Raw genomic sequence first — 15087 nt, 5'->3', positions numbered from 1 at the left:
GGAAAGACGGGTGCTAGCTGTAGTAATGGTAAGGAAACAGCTGCATTCATATATGCTGCCTAATTACACTACTTGGGACCTCGTAATGGTGGCCGTTGAGCAAAGGAATAAGTAGGCATTTATCCTGGCATCCTGCTACATTGCCCATGCTGCGGAGGTTCCACCGACGGAGTGCAAGAGGCTAGTACAGGACGAAGGGCGGTTGGTCATAGGCGCGGATGCAAATGCGCACCATAATTCGTGGGGAGGAGGAGATACGAACGAGAGAGGCGAATCTCTATTTTGCTACATCCTGCAAACCAATTTGCAGATAGCCAATAGGGGAAATGTCCCTACATACATTGGTCCAACATCCAGCAATATTTTGGATATTACACTGTGCTCCGAACGTGATATATCAAGGTATGATTGGATGGTTCTTGATAAACCATCCTCCGACCATGCGTATATCAGCTTCAGCATCCCCCTAAAGAGGGTAGAGAAAAGAGGAACCTTTAGAAACCATAGGTCAGCAAACTGGACTAAATTCCAGAAACAGGAGAAACGAAACTGGGACAACCCAAAGAGGTTGCCAGTTTGGAAGAACTGGAGGAGTCCAATGAATTCCTAACAAGGACTCTTATGACTGCGTATAACAAAGCTTGCCCTCTAAGAAGATTCAGAGGAAAAGCAAAGCCGCCATGGTGGAGCAATGAGCTGAGTCTTCTAAGAAGACAGGTAAAAGAAATGTTTAAGCTAGCAAAGACCGCGGAAAGCGAAGCATGTCGGGACGAATACAGGGATCTACTGAGGATCTACAAGCGTGAAATTTCCAGGGCGAAGAGAATCTCATGGACAAGTTTCTGTACGGACATAGAGTGCTCCAGCGAAACAGCACGGTTGAGAAAAGTCCTAGCAAGGGGAAATATAGTCCAGGGACTAATAAAGAAAGAGAACGGGGAATGGTCACGTAATAGTGAGGAATCCCTTGAGGTGCTCCTCGATACACATTTCTCATCGGGAGATGGTTTAGAAGAGCCTGCAAACAGCACTCACATTTCGATCACGGAGCGGGTAGTGCCGGGCTTGGTGACCGATACCAAGATCGAATGGGCAGTGAAGACGTTTTCTAAGTTTAAATCGCCCGGCCCAGATGCTATATTGCCGGCCATGCTACAAGTTTTAAGTAGGGCGCTCGTGGAATGGCTTAAAATAATATTCGATGGGTGCATAAGACTGAATCATGTACCGCACTCTTGGAGAGCTGCTCGTGTAGCTTTCCTACCAAAGGCGGGGAAGATCGGTCACGTGTATCCCAAAGACTATAGACCCTGTAACGAAGCTTTTCCGTGGCCCCGTCGCTGCTTTAACAATTGCTGGGGTATACTCGCCGTGTCCGGGGTTCGTTTCCAATAAATTTGTATTTAAGGGGCACTTTGCAAATCGATTTAATATAATACTTCACTTTATTGATTGATTGTTTAATTACTATAATATAAAAAAAAACGTGTGTGTATACTTCATTTGCAAATTCCCTTGAATTATTTTACGGTATCCTCGACTGTGGCGGCGGGCCTTAATGGTCCGCCCGTATTCCGTTAGGCAGATCCCGTTAGTATGTGGCGTCTGCGCCCTGTCGGGCCTTATGGCGGCGTCTCTCTGCTGCGGTGCTCTGTCGTGCCTTACGTCGGCGTCTACTTGTATTGGTGAGGCGATGCTCTGCCGCGCCTTGCCTCGGTGTCTACTTGTATTGCTGGGCGATGCTCTGCCACGCCTTGCGTCGGCGTCTACTTGTATTGCTGGGGCGATGCTCTGCCGCCTACTCGTATTGCTGGGCGATGCCCTGCCACGTCTTGCGTCGCCTACTTGTATTGCTGAGGCGATGCTCTGCCGCGCATTGCGTCGGCGTTTACTTGTATTGCTGGGCGATGCTCTGCCACGCCTTGCGTCGGCGTCTACTTGTATTGCTGAGGCGATGCTTTGCCGCGCCTTTTGTCGGCGTCGTGCTCTACTGCGGCTCGGTGGCGTTAGGGCGGTCGCGTCGCTGCTGTGTGGTTTACTGCTGTCGCGGCGCGGTCCACGACGGCGCAGGCGAGCTGGCGTCAATTGTTCGCGGGTGCGCGTTACTGTGGCAGGGCCTTTGCCTATGCGGGTGTGAACGAAGTCTCAAGCGGTGTTTGGTGGTATAACCGACACATTCACAACTTGAGGCCACGACTCACTCCTATGAAACGATCTCCCTTGGTGGTAGAACCGACACATTCGAGGTGCGTTTCACTGGTAGCGCCGTTCACGACCACAGCTCCGTGCTAACTGACTACTGTGCTGCTGTGTCGCTCCTTTTATGGCTGTTGTGTTTGGTGTTGCTAGCTCCCTAGCGTGTCTAGGCCAAGTATAATGTCGTCAATTGCCCCGGGAATCACATGTAGGAGTGTGTGAAGTGACGAGCCCCCGAGGCGTACCTCTGTCCTTACGGCGTCGAAGATCGTAGTGCTAACTCCGTTGGCCATTGTTATTTCAATGGTCGCTCCTACCTTCTTTCCGCTTCCACAACTCACCACCTGATTCGCTAGGGTGGCTGCAACGAAACTCCTTGAGGCCCCTGTGTCGATAACTGCCTCCGATGATACTGTCCCAATCTGAGCTAGGGCGTAAAGGCGACCGTGTTCCTGGTACATGACTACTGTTGATTCGGCGCTGGGTTCAGTGCGCTCACCGCGCTTTGTACTTGGTGAATCCTTCCGTGGGTTACCCTGACGTCGACGGCAGCATTCAATTGTGCGCATATAATTCCGACCGCACTCCTAACAAAAAAATATCCATAAAGATCCCATACTGCAGCTAACAATGCAAACGGAAATCGACAAGTTAATTGCCAAGGGTTACGCACGAAAGGTTTCGAACAAAGAAATGTCTACGCATAAAGGTACAGTATGGTATCTTCCAATTTCTTAATAAACTCGGAAAAGTTCGACTAGTCTGGGATGTAGCAGCCAAATCTCATAGAAAGTGCCTCAACGACTTTTTAATAAAGGGCCAGATTTACTAACCCCACTTTTCAATATTTTGATCAAGTTTCGTGTTGGACAAATAGTGATTTGCATCGATATTGCCGAAATGTTTCATCGCATTCAATTTAAAGATGAAGATATGCACGCACAACGTATCTTGCGGTTTGACAACGACGGCAGTCAATGTAAGCCGCGTGTGTATGTGATGAAGGCTCTAACTTTTGACATTAGCAGCGCACCCTGCATAGCGCATTTTGTACGCAACAAAAATGCTGAAGCGTTTTGCGACCTATACCCTCGTGCCGTTAAAACAGCGAAGAGCTACCACTACATGGATACTTTATATACACCATGGACTCTGAGGACGAGTCGTTAGAATTGGCGAATACTGTGAAAAATATTCACGCTTCAGGTGGATTTCACATGAGGAATGGGCTACGAATTCTAGTTTTGTAAGAGAGCAACTATGCGGTCACGATTCATCTGCGGGAAACTCATTTGGAGCCACAGAGAAAATTCTCGGTATGTATTGGGAATCCAATAACGACATTTTTCAGTATAATTGCAGGTTCTCGAGGCTCAAGGGAGACGTTTTTCAAGCTAACGCTGCTCCTACCAAGAGAGAAGTTCTTCAAGTGCTTATGTCGATATTCGACCCACTTGGTTTCTTGTCTCTCTACACAATTGGGCTGAAAATCCTATTACAAAATATTTGGCGTTCAGGCCTGAAGTGGGACGACGAACTAAAAGGGGCAAGTCATGGCATTCAAATTTACATAAAATATTGTCTACCGCCATTCCCAGATGTTACTCCAAGCTTCTGAAAATTGCTCAGAGCATCCAGTTGCATACGTTTGTAGATGCGGGTGAAAACGCTTACGCCGCAATATGTTATTTCCTTATTCAACTTAACGAGGATGTCGATGTATCCATTGTAGCCGCCAAATCGAAGGTGACCCCTCTAAAACCGATATCCATACCTCGCCTGGAATTGCAAGTGGCCCTAATAAGCACAAATAATGTGACTCAATGGAATTGGGTTCCATCCAAATTAAACCCAGCCGATTTGGCCACAAAAATAGGTGTAACAGTTGACGGTATGTGAATTACGGGGCCAGCGTTTTTAAGACTCGAGATGCGATTGGTCAACGTGTTCAGGCTTAGGCAGAACCGATCAAGAGGACTTAAGTGAATACAAATCCTTTACAGACAGCCGCTTTGTTGCCCTCCCTATCCCGACTGATGCTCGCCAAGGGGAGCGTGCTTTCCGCAAGGCCATTGAATCCGCCTCGGCTGGCTTTATTCCCGCCGGAAGAATTCCCGATATTCGGCCTCATTTTCCGGCAGAGGCCGCAAATTTAGCGAGAGAGCGTGACCTTATAAGACAGCTCGATCCCGGCGACCCCCAAATAAGGGATATAAACCAACGCATCAGATTGCTTGTGGATGAACACAAGCGGGAGAAATGGGAGGAGTATATAAGTAGTTGTAGCATCTCTGCCGGTGTGGGTAAGCTTTGGTCCACCGTAAAGTCCCTATCGAATCCGTCCAAGCAGAACGAAAAAATGTCCATCGCCTTTGACGATAAAGTGCTGTCGGATGCGAAAAAATGCGCGAGCGTTTTTTGCCGACAATATATAATGCATTCTACGGTCGACAAAGATAGACGGAGGGCCAACAGACACGCACATAAACATAAATTCAGCGCGTCCCCAATTACCATCACCGCCAAAGAGGTTGAGGATGCCATCTGTCAAGCTAAACCATCTAAAGCACTGGGCCCAGACGGCATAGCCGTGAAAAGAGGGTTTCAAATATTTAGCACATGTCTTCAACCTGTCTCTTTCCACATTTGTCATTCCCGAAAAATGGAAAATAGCCAAGGTGGTCCCGCTACTAAAGCCTGGGAAACCAGCTAACATAGAAGAGTCATATCGCCCGATATCTCTCCTATCGCCAGTAGCCAAGACGCTTGAAGCCATTTTGGTTCCCTATTTCAAAGCAAATTTGCTACTAGCCTGTCATCAGCGTGGCTTTAGAAAACTTCATAGCACAACCACCGCGCTAGATGCCATTAGCACCCAGATAAATTGCGGTTTAAATCAAAACACCCTCCATATCAAAATAGCTTTTGATACGGTCAAACATGGCCCGTTACTGCAAGACCTGGAAAGGTCTACCCTTCTCCCAAGTCTTAAAACGTAGACCGCAAATTATCTGGGTCGCCAGCAGGCATCGGTGCAATTTAGAAACGAAACATCAAAACCAAGAAGAATTAAACAAGGAGTGCCACAGGGTGGTGTCCTATCCCCACTTTTGTTTAACTTCTACATATCAAAGCTACCTTCGCCACCAGAAAGTGTTACTATCGTTTCCTACGACGATGACTGCACAATAATGGCCACAGGCCCAGGCCCACAGATCGATTTGCAACAAAATAAACGGCTACCTCCCTGATCTCTCCAGTTTTTTCACCCCGCGAAACCTGACATTATCACCGACTAAATCATCGGCGACCTTATTTACAACATGGACGTCCCAAATGTGTCCCCCAGCGGGTTAGGGGGTCAGAATATACCCGCGATAGGTATGCCTGTCGTAAGAGGCGACTAAAATAAAAGATTCTAGGGGATGTGTCGAGAAGCCGTGTGAGTTGGTGGCGCCGTGGGGCGCGAGCAGCGGGGCTGCTGGAAGGTAGCGGGGGGGGGACCTAAGGCGTAGACTACGGGACGCCCTAGGGCGTGAACAGCAAGGAGCCACAAACGATTTATAGAAGTTACGTGGACGTCTGATTTTGGGATCTAGCCCAGAACAACCTGTCCGATGCAACCATCCCTTACACGAGACATAATGACAAGAGAATGACCGTCCTAAAAAGATCCCTTTCCGGCAGATGCAGCAAAACCATTTCTCATTACCGGGGTCAGGAGACGGACCCGGATTGGGTTCGATACCTTCCCGGAGCAAGAGAATATGGAGCAGTCCCGCTGCAAGGAGCTGCTGGGAGGATGACAATTTGTGGGAGGGATGCAACAAATTAATTGGGGTTACACTGAACGGGCAGTCCTTGGTCGGGAAAAAGCCCGAGTCGCTCCGGTACATAGAACCGACGGCCTTGGGAAGCGTAAACAAGGGGTGCCACAGGGTGGTGTCCTATCCCCACTTTTGTTTAACTTCTACATATTAAAGCTACCTTCGCCACCAGAACGAGTTATTATCGTATCCTACCACGATGACTGCACAATAATGGTCACAGGCCCAGGCCCACAGATCGATTTGCAACAAAATAAACGGCTACCTCCCTGATCTTTCCAGTTTTTTCACCTCGCGAAACCTGACATCATCGGCGACTTTATTTACAACATGGACGTCCCAAATGTGTCCCGCAGCGGGTGAGGGGGTCAGAATATACCCGCGGTAGGTATGCCTGTCGTAAGAGGCGACTAAAATACCAGATTCAAGGGGCTGCGTAGCGCAACCCTTCAGCGCAATGTATATATAGAATATGTCAACCTCACCTATCCGCGGCGAATCCTGTTTCACTAACAGACGAGGCTCTGGCGACCCCAAGCTTCTCATGGAACTTGGTGGTGGGGAGGGAGGGATGGGCTGAAGGCTTAATTTGGCCACATAAATCGTTCTCGAGATGGTCGGGCTAGCACCTTTATGGTGATGTGTTACCGGAGCGTGCCGGATCTGTATCCGTGAAAGGACCATCACATCGATAATACTCCCCAAAGCCTTCGGGGAGCAACCGTATTGTTACAACAACAACAACAACGTCCCAAATGTCGACCATTCTGAACATCCACGTCAATGGCACTACGCTACCGACTGTCTTACACCCCAAAATCTTGGGTGTGACGTTCGATCAGGATCTACATTTTGATGAGCATGCAGCCGCAATTGTACCGAAAATCGTAATAAAATCCTCAAATCTCTTGCTGGTATTACTTGGGGGAAAAGATAAAGAAACGCTCATTACCACTTACAAAGCAATTGGCCAGCCCATTGCATGCTATGCGTCCCCGATATGATCGCGAAACCTAAAAACTACCCACTGGAAGAAGCTACAGGCCTGCCAAAATACTGCCCTCAGAACCGCCGCGGGCTGTCTTATGTCCCCAGAACACCATCTACATAATGAGGCGAGAATACTCCCCATCAGGGAGAGAAATGAAATGCTAACCAAACAGTTCCTGTAGACATCTGATTGATGGGCCAACACCGCGCAGGGGCTTAAGGAGTCATTTCCGTAAGAATTATGAGGAAATACGGCACCTACGAACACAGCCGTATGAAACCAAAAAACACGAGCAGGTCCTCAGTGAACTCCACAAACAGGCGTCGGTCCTCTACGTCAGGAATTTCCCGGTGAATCGTATACTCAAAGTACAATACCCTAAACTTGCAGAAGAGGAATGCACACTCCCTAAGGAAACGCGAGTTACTCTATCACAACTTCGATCTGGATACTGTAACAGGTTAAACTCTGACCTATCTAGAATCAACACCGATATACAAAATGTATGCTCTGCTTGCAATGTGTCCCCACATGACACCAACCATCTCTTCAATTATAATGTGGAACCAACGCCTCTAATGCCCCTCTCATTATGGTCCGCCCCTGTTGAAACAGCAAGTTTGCTTGGACTCCCGATAGAGGATATTGATGACAATTTGTGATCGGTCACACCTATTGGATGGGGCGAATCACTGCTACAACAACAGGAGTTACGTAATAGACTTTTACATATAAATGTGGCAAAATGTTTTTCATTAAACGTCTAATACTTCTCATGTTGGAGACGACTCTATAGAGCACTATCGCAATTTGTGTTATACATCGAAAAGCTAAAGTTAAAAGTACGTAATGGAAAATTTAGAGATGAAGCGCATACAAAAATCAAAAAATATCTTATTCAAATACGCCTAACAGAGCGAATTTTCTGATGATCAAACCAATCGACGGAAGCAGCAAGCTGAAACAACTAAATATTTTACTAAACATGCGTTCTGTATAAGAAGGTTCGAAGTAATTGCCAATTGCCACAAATGGCTTGCCTACCGAAAGCAAGATTGTCGAGTTTTGGATGCCCATTTACGTATGTGGGTATCGGCTTTTTCGGTCCATTGTATGCAACCATGGGCAAGCGCAAGGACAAAAGATGTTCTGTTTACGTGTATGACCCTGCGAGCGATGCATATAGAAGTGGCTCACAGTCTTGACACCAATTCGTGCATCATGTGTATTCAGAACTTCATCGTCGTCGCGGATCCCCGAAAGAAGTTTACAAGGATATTGGCACCAACTTCAAGGCTGTAAGAAAATTATACGTGAAGAATATCAAAACCTACGGCAAGTCTCATCCAAGTACGACTATATTAAATGGCGATTTAATCCTCCAGCAGCTCCGCACATGGGAACGGTTAATACGAACAGTAAAGTCAATACTCTATGCTATGCTGCCCGCATATAAGTTTAACGATGAAACGCTAAGATGTGCCCTATGTGTAGTTGAGTTTATCATAAACTCACGACCATTAACATTCGTGGCTCTAGAATCATGTGACGACGAATCACTCACCCCAAACAATCTTGGCTGCCGCTGGTAATAAGCCTCTAGTGGAGACTGACCACGACCTTCGACATAGCTGGCATCAAACCCGAAAGTTCGCAAATCATTTCTGGCGAAGACGGTTACGTGAATATGGGTCATGTTTGGTGCGACGTAGCAAGTGGTTTAACAAGGTCAAGCTGGTGTCTGTAGGTGATATAGTCATATTAGCCGACGATTCACTACCTCGAAACAGCTGGCCGAAAGGTGTAATCATTGAAGTAATCATAGCCAAAGACGGCCAAGTCCGTCGTGTCAAGGTTAAAACCAGTACAGGTGTGTTTGAAAGGCCTGCTACCAAAGTAGCCGTGCTGGACGTCGGCATAACTCAGGATGAAAAGCTCGTGGATACCTAATTCCCTTGCAATGGGGGGAATGTTGCCGCCGCCACTGCCTTATTTACTTGCATTAGCTAAGAGTTATCATATGTCTTCATTTACCTTTATTCGCATACGATACATGCTTACATACATGATGTATGTAGGTATATACATACATATGTACATATTAATCTCTCTTCTAGGGTAAAATCATATTGATATTTCTTGTGATTTAAAATCAATCGGTAAAAAAATGCTTAAAAAGACATTGTACACTAGAATAATTGAACATTGTTATTTGTCAAGCGGTGGTGAACGTATTATTTTAAACCTTATTTACTAACTTACTTACTTAATTATCCTATCTAATAAAACGTGAATGCTGTTAAAAATTGTTTTTCTTTCTGCTTGACATAAAATCAAGGTTACATCTGTACTCAAAGAACAACATCCAAAACTAGCAGACGGGGAACGCGAGTAACTCGTAACTCAACTTCGATCTGGATACTGTAACAGGTTAAACTCTTACCTATCCAGAATCAACCCCGATATGCAAAACATATGTCCTGCTTGTAATGTGTCCCCACATGACACCAACAGTCTCTTTAACTGCATTGTGGAACCAACGCCTCTAACACCCCTCTCATTATGGTCCACCACTGTTGAAACAGAAAGTTTCCTTGGACTCCCGTTAGAGGACATTGATGACAATTTGTGATCGGTCGCACCTAATGGATGGGGCGAAGCACTGCTACAACAACAACACGGCGAGAAGTGTCAAATGCGATTCCATTTTGTAATAGTTACTTCACCTGTCTGATTTGATTGCGTCATAAGTAGTAGTACATATTTAGCTTTGTCAATGCCTATCGAACTCGATTTTCGCTTTTTTGTTATTGAAGGGCATTATGGGTAAAACAAGTGTGATATCTTATCCCTCAACTGGCTGACAGGATGTTCAAGATGGCTATTTGTTAGCGTTTTGACGGGATGTTCAATATGGCGGCGCACACGGGCGGCTATCTTCAGCGGGTGATAGAAAGAGATCCAGAATGAGACCACGATAGTCAATGAAAAATCAGGTGATCGGTTCTATTTATAATTTTGACATTTATGCAGAAGTTATCACACTTGTCTTATCCACAATGATCGAAGGGTTTTACGTATTCTGCATTAATCCAATGTAATATTAATTAATATTAATTTAAAAAATAAATGAACATTTTGTGTATAATTAAAGTCGGCATTTCATGATGGAAAGCAGCCTATGTGGTTTCATGAAGACTGTTTTTTCAAAAAACAACGTCCCAGTACAATCGGTGATATTGAAAACTTTGAAAATATTCGGTTTGAACATCAAGAAAAAATCAAGAAAAGCCTAGGTAAGTATAGAACCATAGTGGTGGAGGTCATGTAAGGTTGACTACTTTACATGAAGTGAGCTGGGGTAGTCAGCTAAATCACAGATCATGACTTCTGTCCTGACTATAAACTAACCTTTGAGTTTTGGTTAGGTTAGGGTGAACTGGTCGAGTTTTAGTGCCGCTTTGAAGAAATTTACAAAGTTTAATCGAAACAGCTGTCGCGTTCTCCGTCCTAATGTCGATTTGTTTAAATTTTTGCCCAAATACATAATAAAGTAAAATCTTTCTGTTCCTTGGCTTGTATAACTGGTGTTGAATCAGCTAATAATTATTCTACAAAGTCAATATACTTTCATACTTCCTATAATATTCCACCCTAAATTTCGTCGAGTGCCATAAATCGCAAATTTACTTAACTAAAAGTATAAAGTTGTATTTAGCCATGACGGGGTTTGGTCGCGAATGTTTGTCGACAAGTCGATCATCGCAGGAGTGCGATAGCAGATGTAGGAAGTTAGAGCTGCAGGAAGAAACTGTTGAGGACGTTCAGTGTTCGTGTCCGCCAGGTAAGGCTCCAGCCATTAATGGCGGCAGAGTTGCAAGATTTAGGCAGCAATTCAGCTAGGTCCTAGAAAACTTATAGTATTTGCCACAACATAAGTCCCGGCAACTGATTGGGGTTTTAACGTTCGGTCGTCAAACAAATTCTGGTAACACCATTAACACACTCAGTCTACATATGTGAGATCTTATTGACCGGGTAGCAGGGATGGGCGTTATCAACAAATTTGAATAACCATTGACGAAAAAATAAAAAATAAATTTTTATTCATTATTCAAGAAAACTTGAGTGATGAATAACATGTTATTTTTTATTCAAGCATTTCTTGAATAATGAATAACATTTTCTCGTTATTCAAAATATTCTAATTGATGATAAACGCCCATTCTTATTTTTGCAAATTTTGAATAAAGAGTTGAGTTATTATTCTTTATTTACAAAATATGGAATAACAATAAAATTTTAGTTTTTATTCAGTTATCCAAAAATAAAAAAATAAACCATCGAGATGCCCTGAAAATATACCCATATGCGCAACCAGTTCGCGTGTAGTTCTTAGGGTAATATTGAGATGATTTTGGGGAGTATTCGCGGGGTTTTTTGGGGGCCGTTTGGGTGTAATTTCTGGGACACTTTGGCATGGTTTAGGGGAGTACCTCGGGGTCCTCCCGGGTCATTCCGTGACCTTTTTGGGACTCCCTCGGGGTCATTCCGGGATGATTTTGGGGACTCCCTCGGGGTCATTTCGGGGTCATTTGGGGATGGTTTTGGGGACTCCCTCGGGGTCATTTGGGGGTCATTTCGGGATGGTTTTGGGGACTCCCTCGGGGTCATTTGGGGGTCATTCGTTGGTCATTCCGGGATGTTTTTGGGGAGTCCCTCGGGGTCATTTGGGGGTCATTCCGTGATGATTTTGGGGACTCCCTCGGGGTCATTTGGGGATGGTTTTGGGGAGTCCCTAGGGGTCATTTGGGGTCATTCCGGGATCTTTTTTGGGACTCCCTCGGGGTCATTTGGGGGTCATTCCGGGATGATTTTGGGGACTCCCTCGGGGTCATTTGGGGGTCATTCTTGGGTCATTCCGGGATCTTTTTGGGGACTCCCTCGGGGTCATTTGGGGGTCATTCCGGGATGATTTTGGGGACTCCCTCGGGGTCATTTGGGGATGGTTTTGGGGACTCCCTCGGGGTCATTTCGGGATGGTTTTGGGGACTCCCTCGGGGTCATTTGGGGGTCATTCGTTGGTCATTCCGGGATGTTTTTGGGGAGTCCCTCGGGGTCATTTGGGGGTCATTCCGGGATGATTTTGGGGACTCCCTCGGGGTCATTTGGGGATGGTTTTGGGGAGTCTCTAGGGGTCATTTGGGGTCATTCCGGGATCTTTTTGGGGACTCCCTCGAGGTCATTTCGGGGTCATTTGGGGGTCATTTCGGGATGGTTTTCGGGACTCCCTGGGGGTCACTTCGGGGTCATTAGGGGTCATTTCGGGATCTTTTTGGGGACTCCCTCGGAGTCCCCAAAATCATCCCGGAATGACCCCAAATGACCCCCAGGGACTCCCCAAAAAGATCCCGGAATGACCCACGAATGACCCCCAAATGACCCCGATGGAGTCCCCAAAAAGATCCCGTAATTACTTCAAATGACCACTAGGGACTCCCAAAACCATCCCGAAATGACCCCCAAATGACCTCGAGGGAGTCCCAAAAAATATCCCGGAATGACCCCAAATGACCCCTAGGGACTCCCCAAAACCATCCCCAAATGACCCGGAGGGATTCCCCAAGACCATACCGAAATGGCCCCCAAATTACCCCGAGGGAGTCCCCAAAATCATCCCGCAATGACCCCTAATGACCCCCAGGGAGTCCCCAAAACCATCCCGAAATGACCCACGAATGACCCCGAGGGAGTGCCCAAAACCATCCCCATATGACCCCGAGGGAGTCCCCAAAATCATCCCGAAATGACCCCTAATGACCCCGAAATGATCCCCAGGGAGTCCCCAAAACCATCCAGAAATGACCCCCAAATGACCCCGATGGAGAGCCCAAAAAGATCCCGTAATTACCCCAAATTACCACTAGGGACTCCCCAAAACCATCCCGAAATGACCCCCAAATGACCCCGAGGGACTCCCCAAAACCATCCCCAAATGACCCCGAAATGATCCCGAGGGAGTCCCCAAAATCATCCCGGAATGACCCAAGAATGACCCCCAAATGACCCCGAGGGAGTCCCCAAAAAGATCCCGGAATGACCCCAAATGACCCCCAGGGACTCCCCAAAACCATCCCCAAATGACCCCGAAATGACCCCGAGGGAGTCCCCAAAATCATCCCGGAATGACCCCAAATGACCCCCAGGGACTCCCAAAACCATCCCCAAATGACCCCGAAATGACCCCGAGGGAGTCCCCAAAATCATCCCGGAATGACCCCCAAATGACCCCGAAGGAGTCCCCAAAAAGATCCCGAAATTACCCCTAATGACCCCGAAATGACCCGCAGGGAGTCCCGAAAACCATCCCGAAATGACCCCGAAATGACCTCGAGGGAGTCCCCAAAAAGATCCCGGAATGACCCCAAATGACCCCCAGGGACTCCCCAAAACCATCCCCAAATGACCCCGAAATGACCTCGAGGGAGTCCCCAAAAAGATCCCGGAATGACCCCAAATGACCCCTAGGGACTCCCCAAAATCATCCCCAAATGACCCCGAGGGAGTCCCCAAAATCATCCCGGAATGACCCCCAAATGACCCCGAGGGACTCCCGAAAAACATCCCGGAATGACCCACGAATGACCCCGAGGGAGTCCCCAAAACCATCCCGAAATGACCCCAAATGACCCCGGGGGAGTCCCCAAAACCATCCCCAAATGACCTCGAAATGACCCCGAGGGAGTCCCCAAAATCATCCCGGAATGACCCCCAAATGACCCCGAGGGAGTCCCCAAAAAGATCCAGGAATGACCCAAGAATGACCCCCAAATGACCCCGAGGGAGTCCCAAAAAGATCCCGGAATGACCCCAAATGACCCCTAGGGACTCCCCAAAACCATCCCCAAATGACCCCGAAATGACCCCGAGGGAGTCCCCAAAATCATCCCGGAATGACCCCGAGGGAGTCCCAAAAAGGTCACGGAATGACCCCGGGAGGACCCCGAGGTACTCCCCTAAACCATGCCAAAGTGTCCCAGAAATTACACCCAAACGGCCCCCAAAAAACCCCGCGAATACTCCCCAAAATCATCTCAATATTACCCTAAGAAGCTTCAGAACTACACGCGAACTGGTTGCGCATATGGGTATATTTTCAGGGCATCTCGATGGTTTATTTTTTTATTTTTGGATAACTGAATAAAAACTAAAATTTTATTGTTATTCCATATTTTGTAAATAAAGAATAATAACTCAACTCTATTCAAAATTTGCAAAAATAAGAATGGGCGTTTATCATCAATTAGAATATTTTGAATAACGAGAAAATGTTATTCATTATTCAAGAAATGCTTGAATAAAAAATAACTTTTTATTCATCAATCAAAAAATTTAAAATGATGAATAATTTTTTATTTTTTATTTTGATTTGTTTCATTTCAAAATGACTCAACCCTGCCGGGTAGTTCAACCTAACCTAACCTTATTTAGGCTATATTCTTTACCGAAATATATTAATAAGGAAAAGTTGTATGCGTGAAAAAAGGGATTTATAGTTTGGGACACATTACAGTCCTTTTACCATTGTTGAAAATGTACATTTCACGCTTTTGTCAAGACTTAAAGGCGTTTTCTAATTACAGACATTTGCATACTATGAAGCTATGTCTCGTGTGTATTTCCCTAAAATCAACTAGCCTTTTTCTGATTAAAAACCCTTATGGGTACGTGTGGGGCCGTACGTTGCGTCATCGAGCAAACTTCTATTAGTACGTGCACGCATATATCCGAGTAAACGAGTAAGTTTTGGCAAGATCGCTTGATTTCTGCTTTCCGTGTTTTTTCTACTTCATTATTAACTGACATTTCATTCATTCAAACAACTTTCTAAAAAACAACTAATGTAATGTGCCAACATTTTTTTGAGGCAAATTTTCTCATAAGATGCATGAAAAAATTGAACAATGTCAACACTCCACAAACTTTGTGTGGCAAGTTATAGGTGCGGCCATACATTGAACTCGTTTATCAAAGCGCATAAGTAATTCACCAAGGTGATAGGGTTTTTTATAA

General features: G+C 46.0%; 1 protein-coding gene across 4 annotated transcripts in view; it reads left to right on the top strand.

Moving 5' to 3' along the window:
- Positions 1–15087, top strand: part of Parp1 (Poly-(ADP-ribose) polymerase) — a 636927-nt gene that overhangs the window by 156519 nt on the left and 465321 nt on the right. For 2 of the 4 annotated variants that reach the window (XM_067760013.1, XM_067760015.1), the window contains exon 2: positions 10169–10310. The exons of the other annotated variants lie outside the window; for them this stretch is intronic. In XM_067760013.1, the coding sequence (XP_067616114.1) occupies positions 10169–10310 (142 nt within the window). The remainder of the gene's footprint in view (positions 1–10168; positions 10311–15087) is intronic. 4 annotated transcript variants of the gene reach the window in all.

This window comes from Eurosta solidaginis, chromosome 1 (assembly GCF_040869045.1).
Source record: "Eurosta solidaginis isolate ZX-2024a chromosome 1, ASM4086904v1, whole genome shotgun sequence".
Taxonomy (NCBI): Eukaryota; Metazoa; Arthropoda; class Insecta; order Diptera; family Tephritidae; genus Eurosta; species Eurosta solidaginis.
Note: the sequence above shows the minus strand (reverse complement) of the source record. Positions and strands in the feature narration are given on the sequence as shown.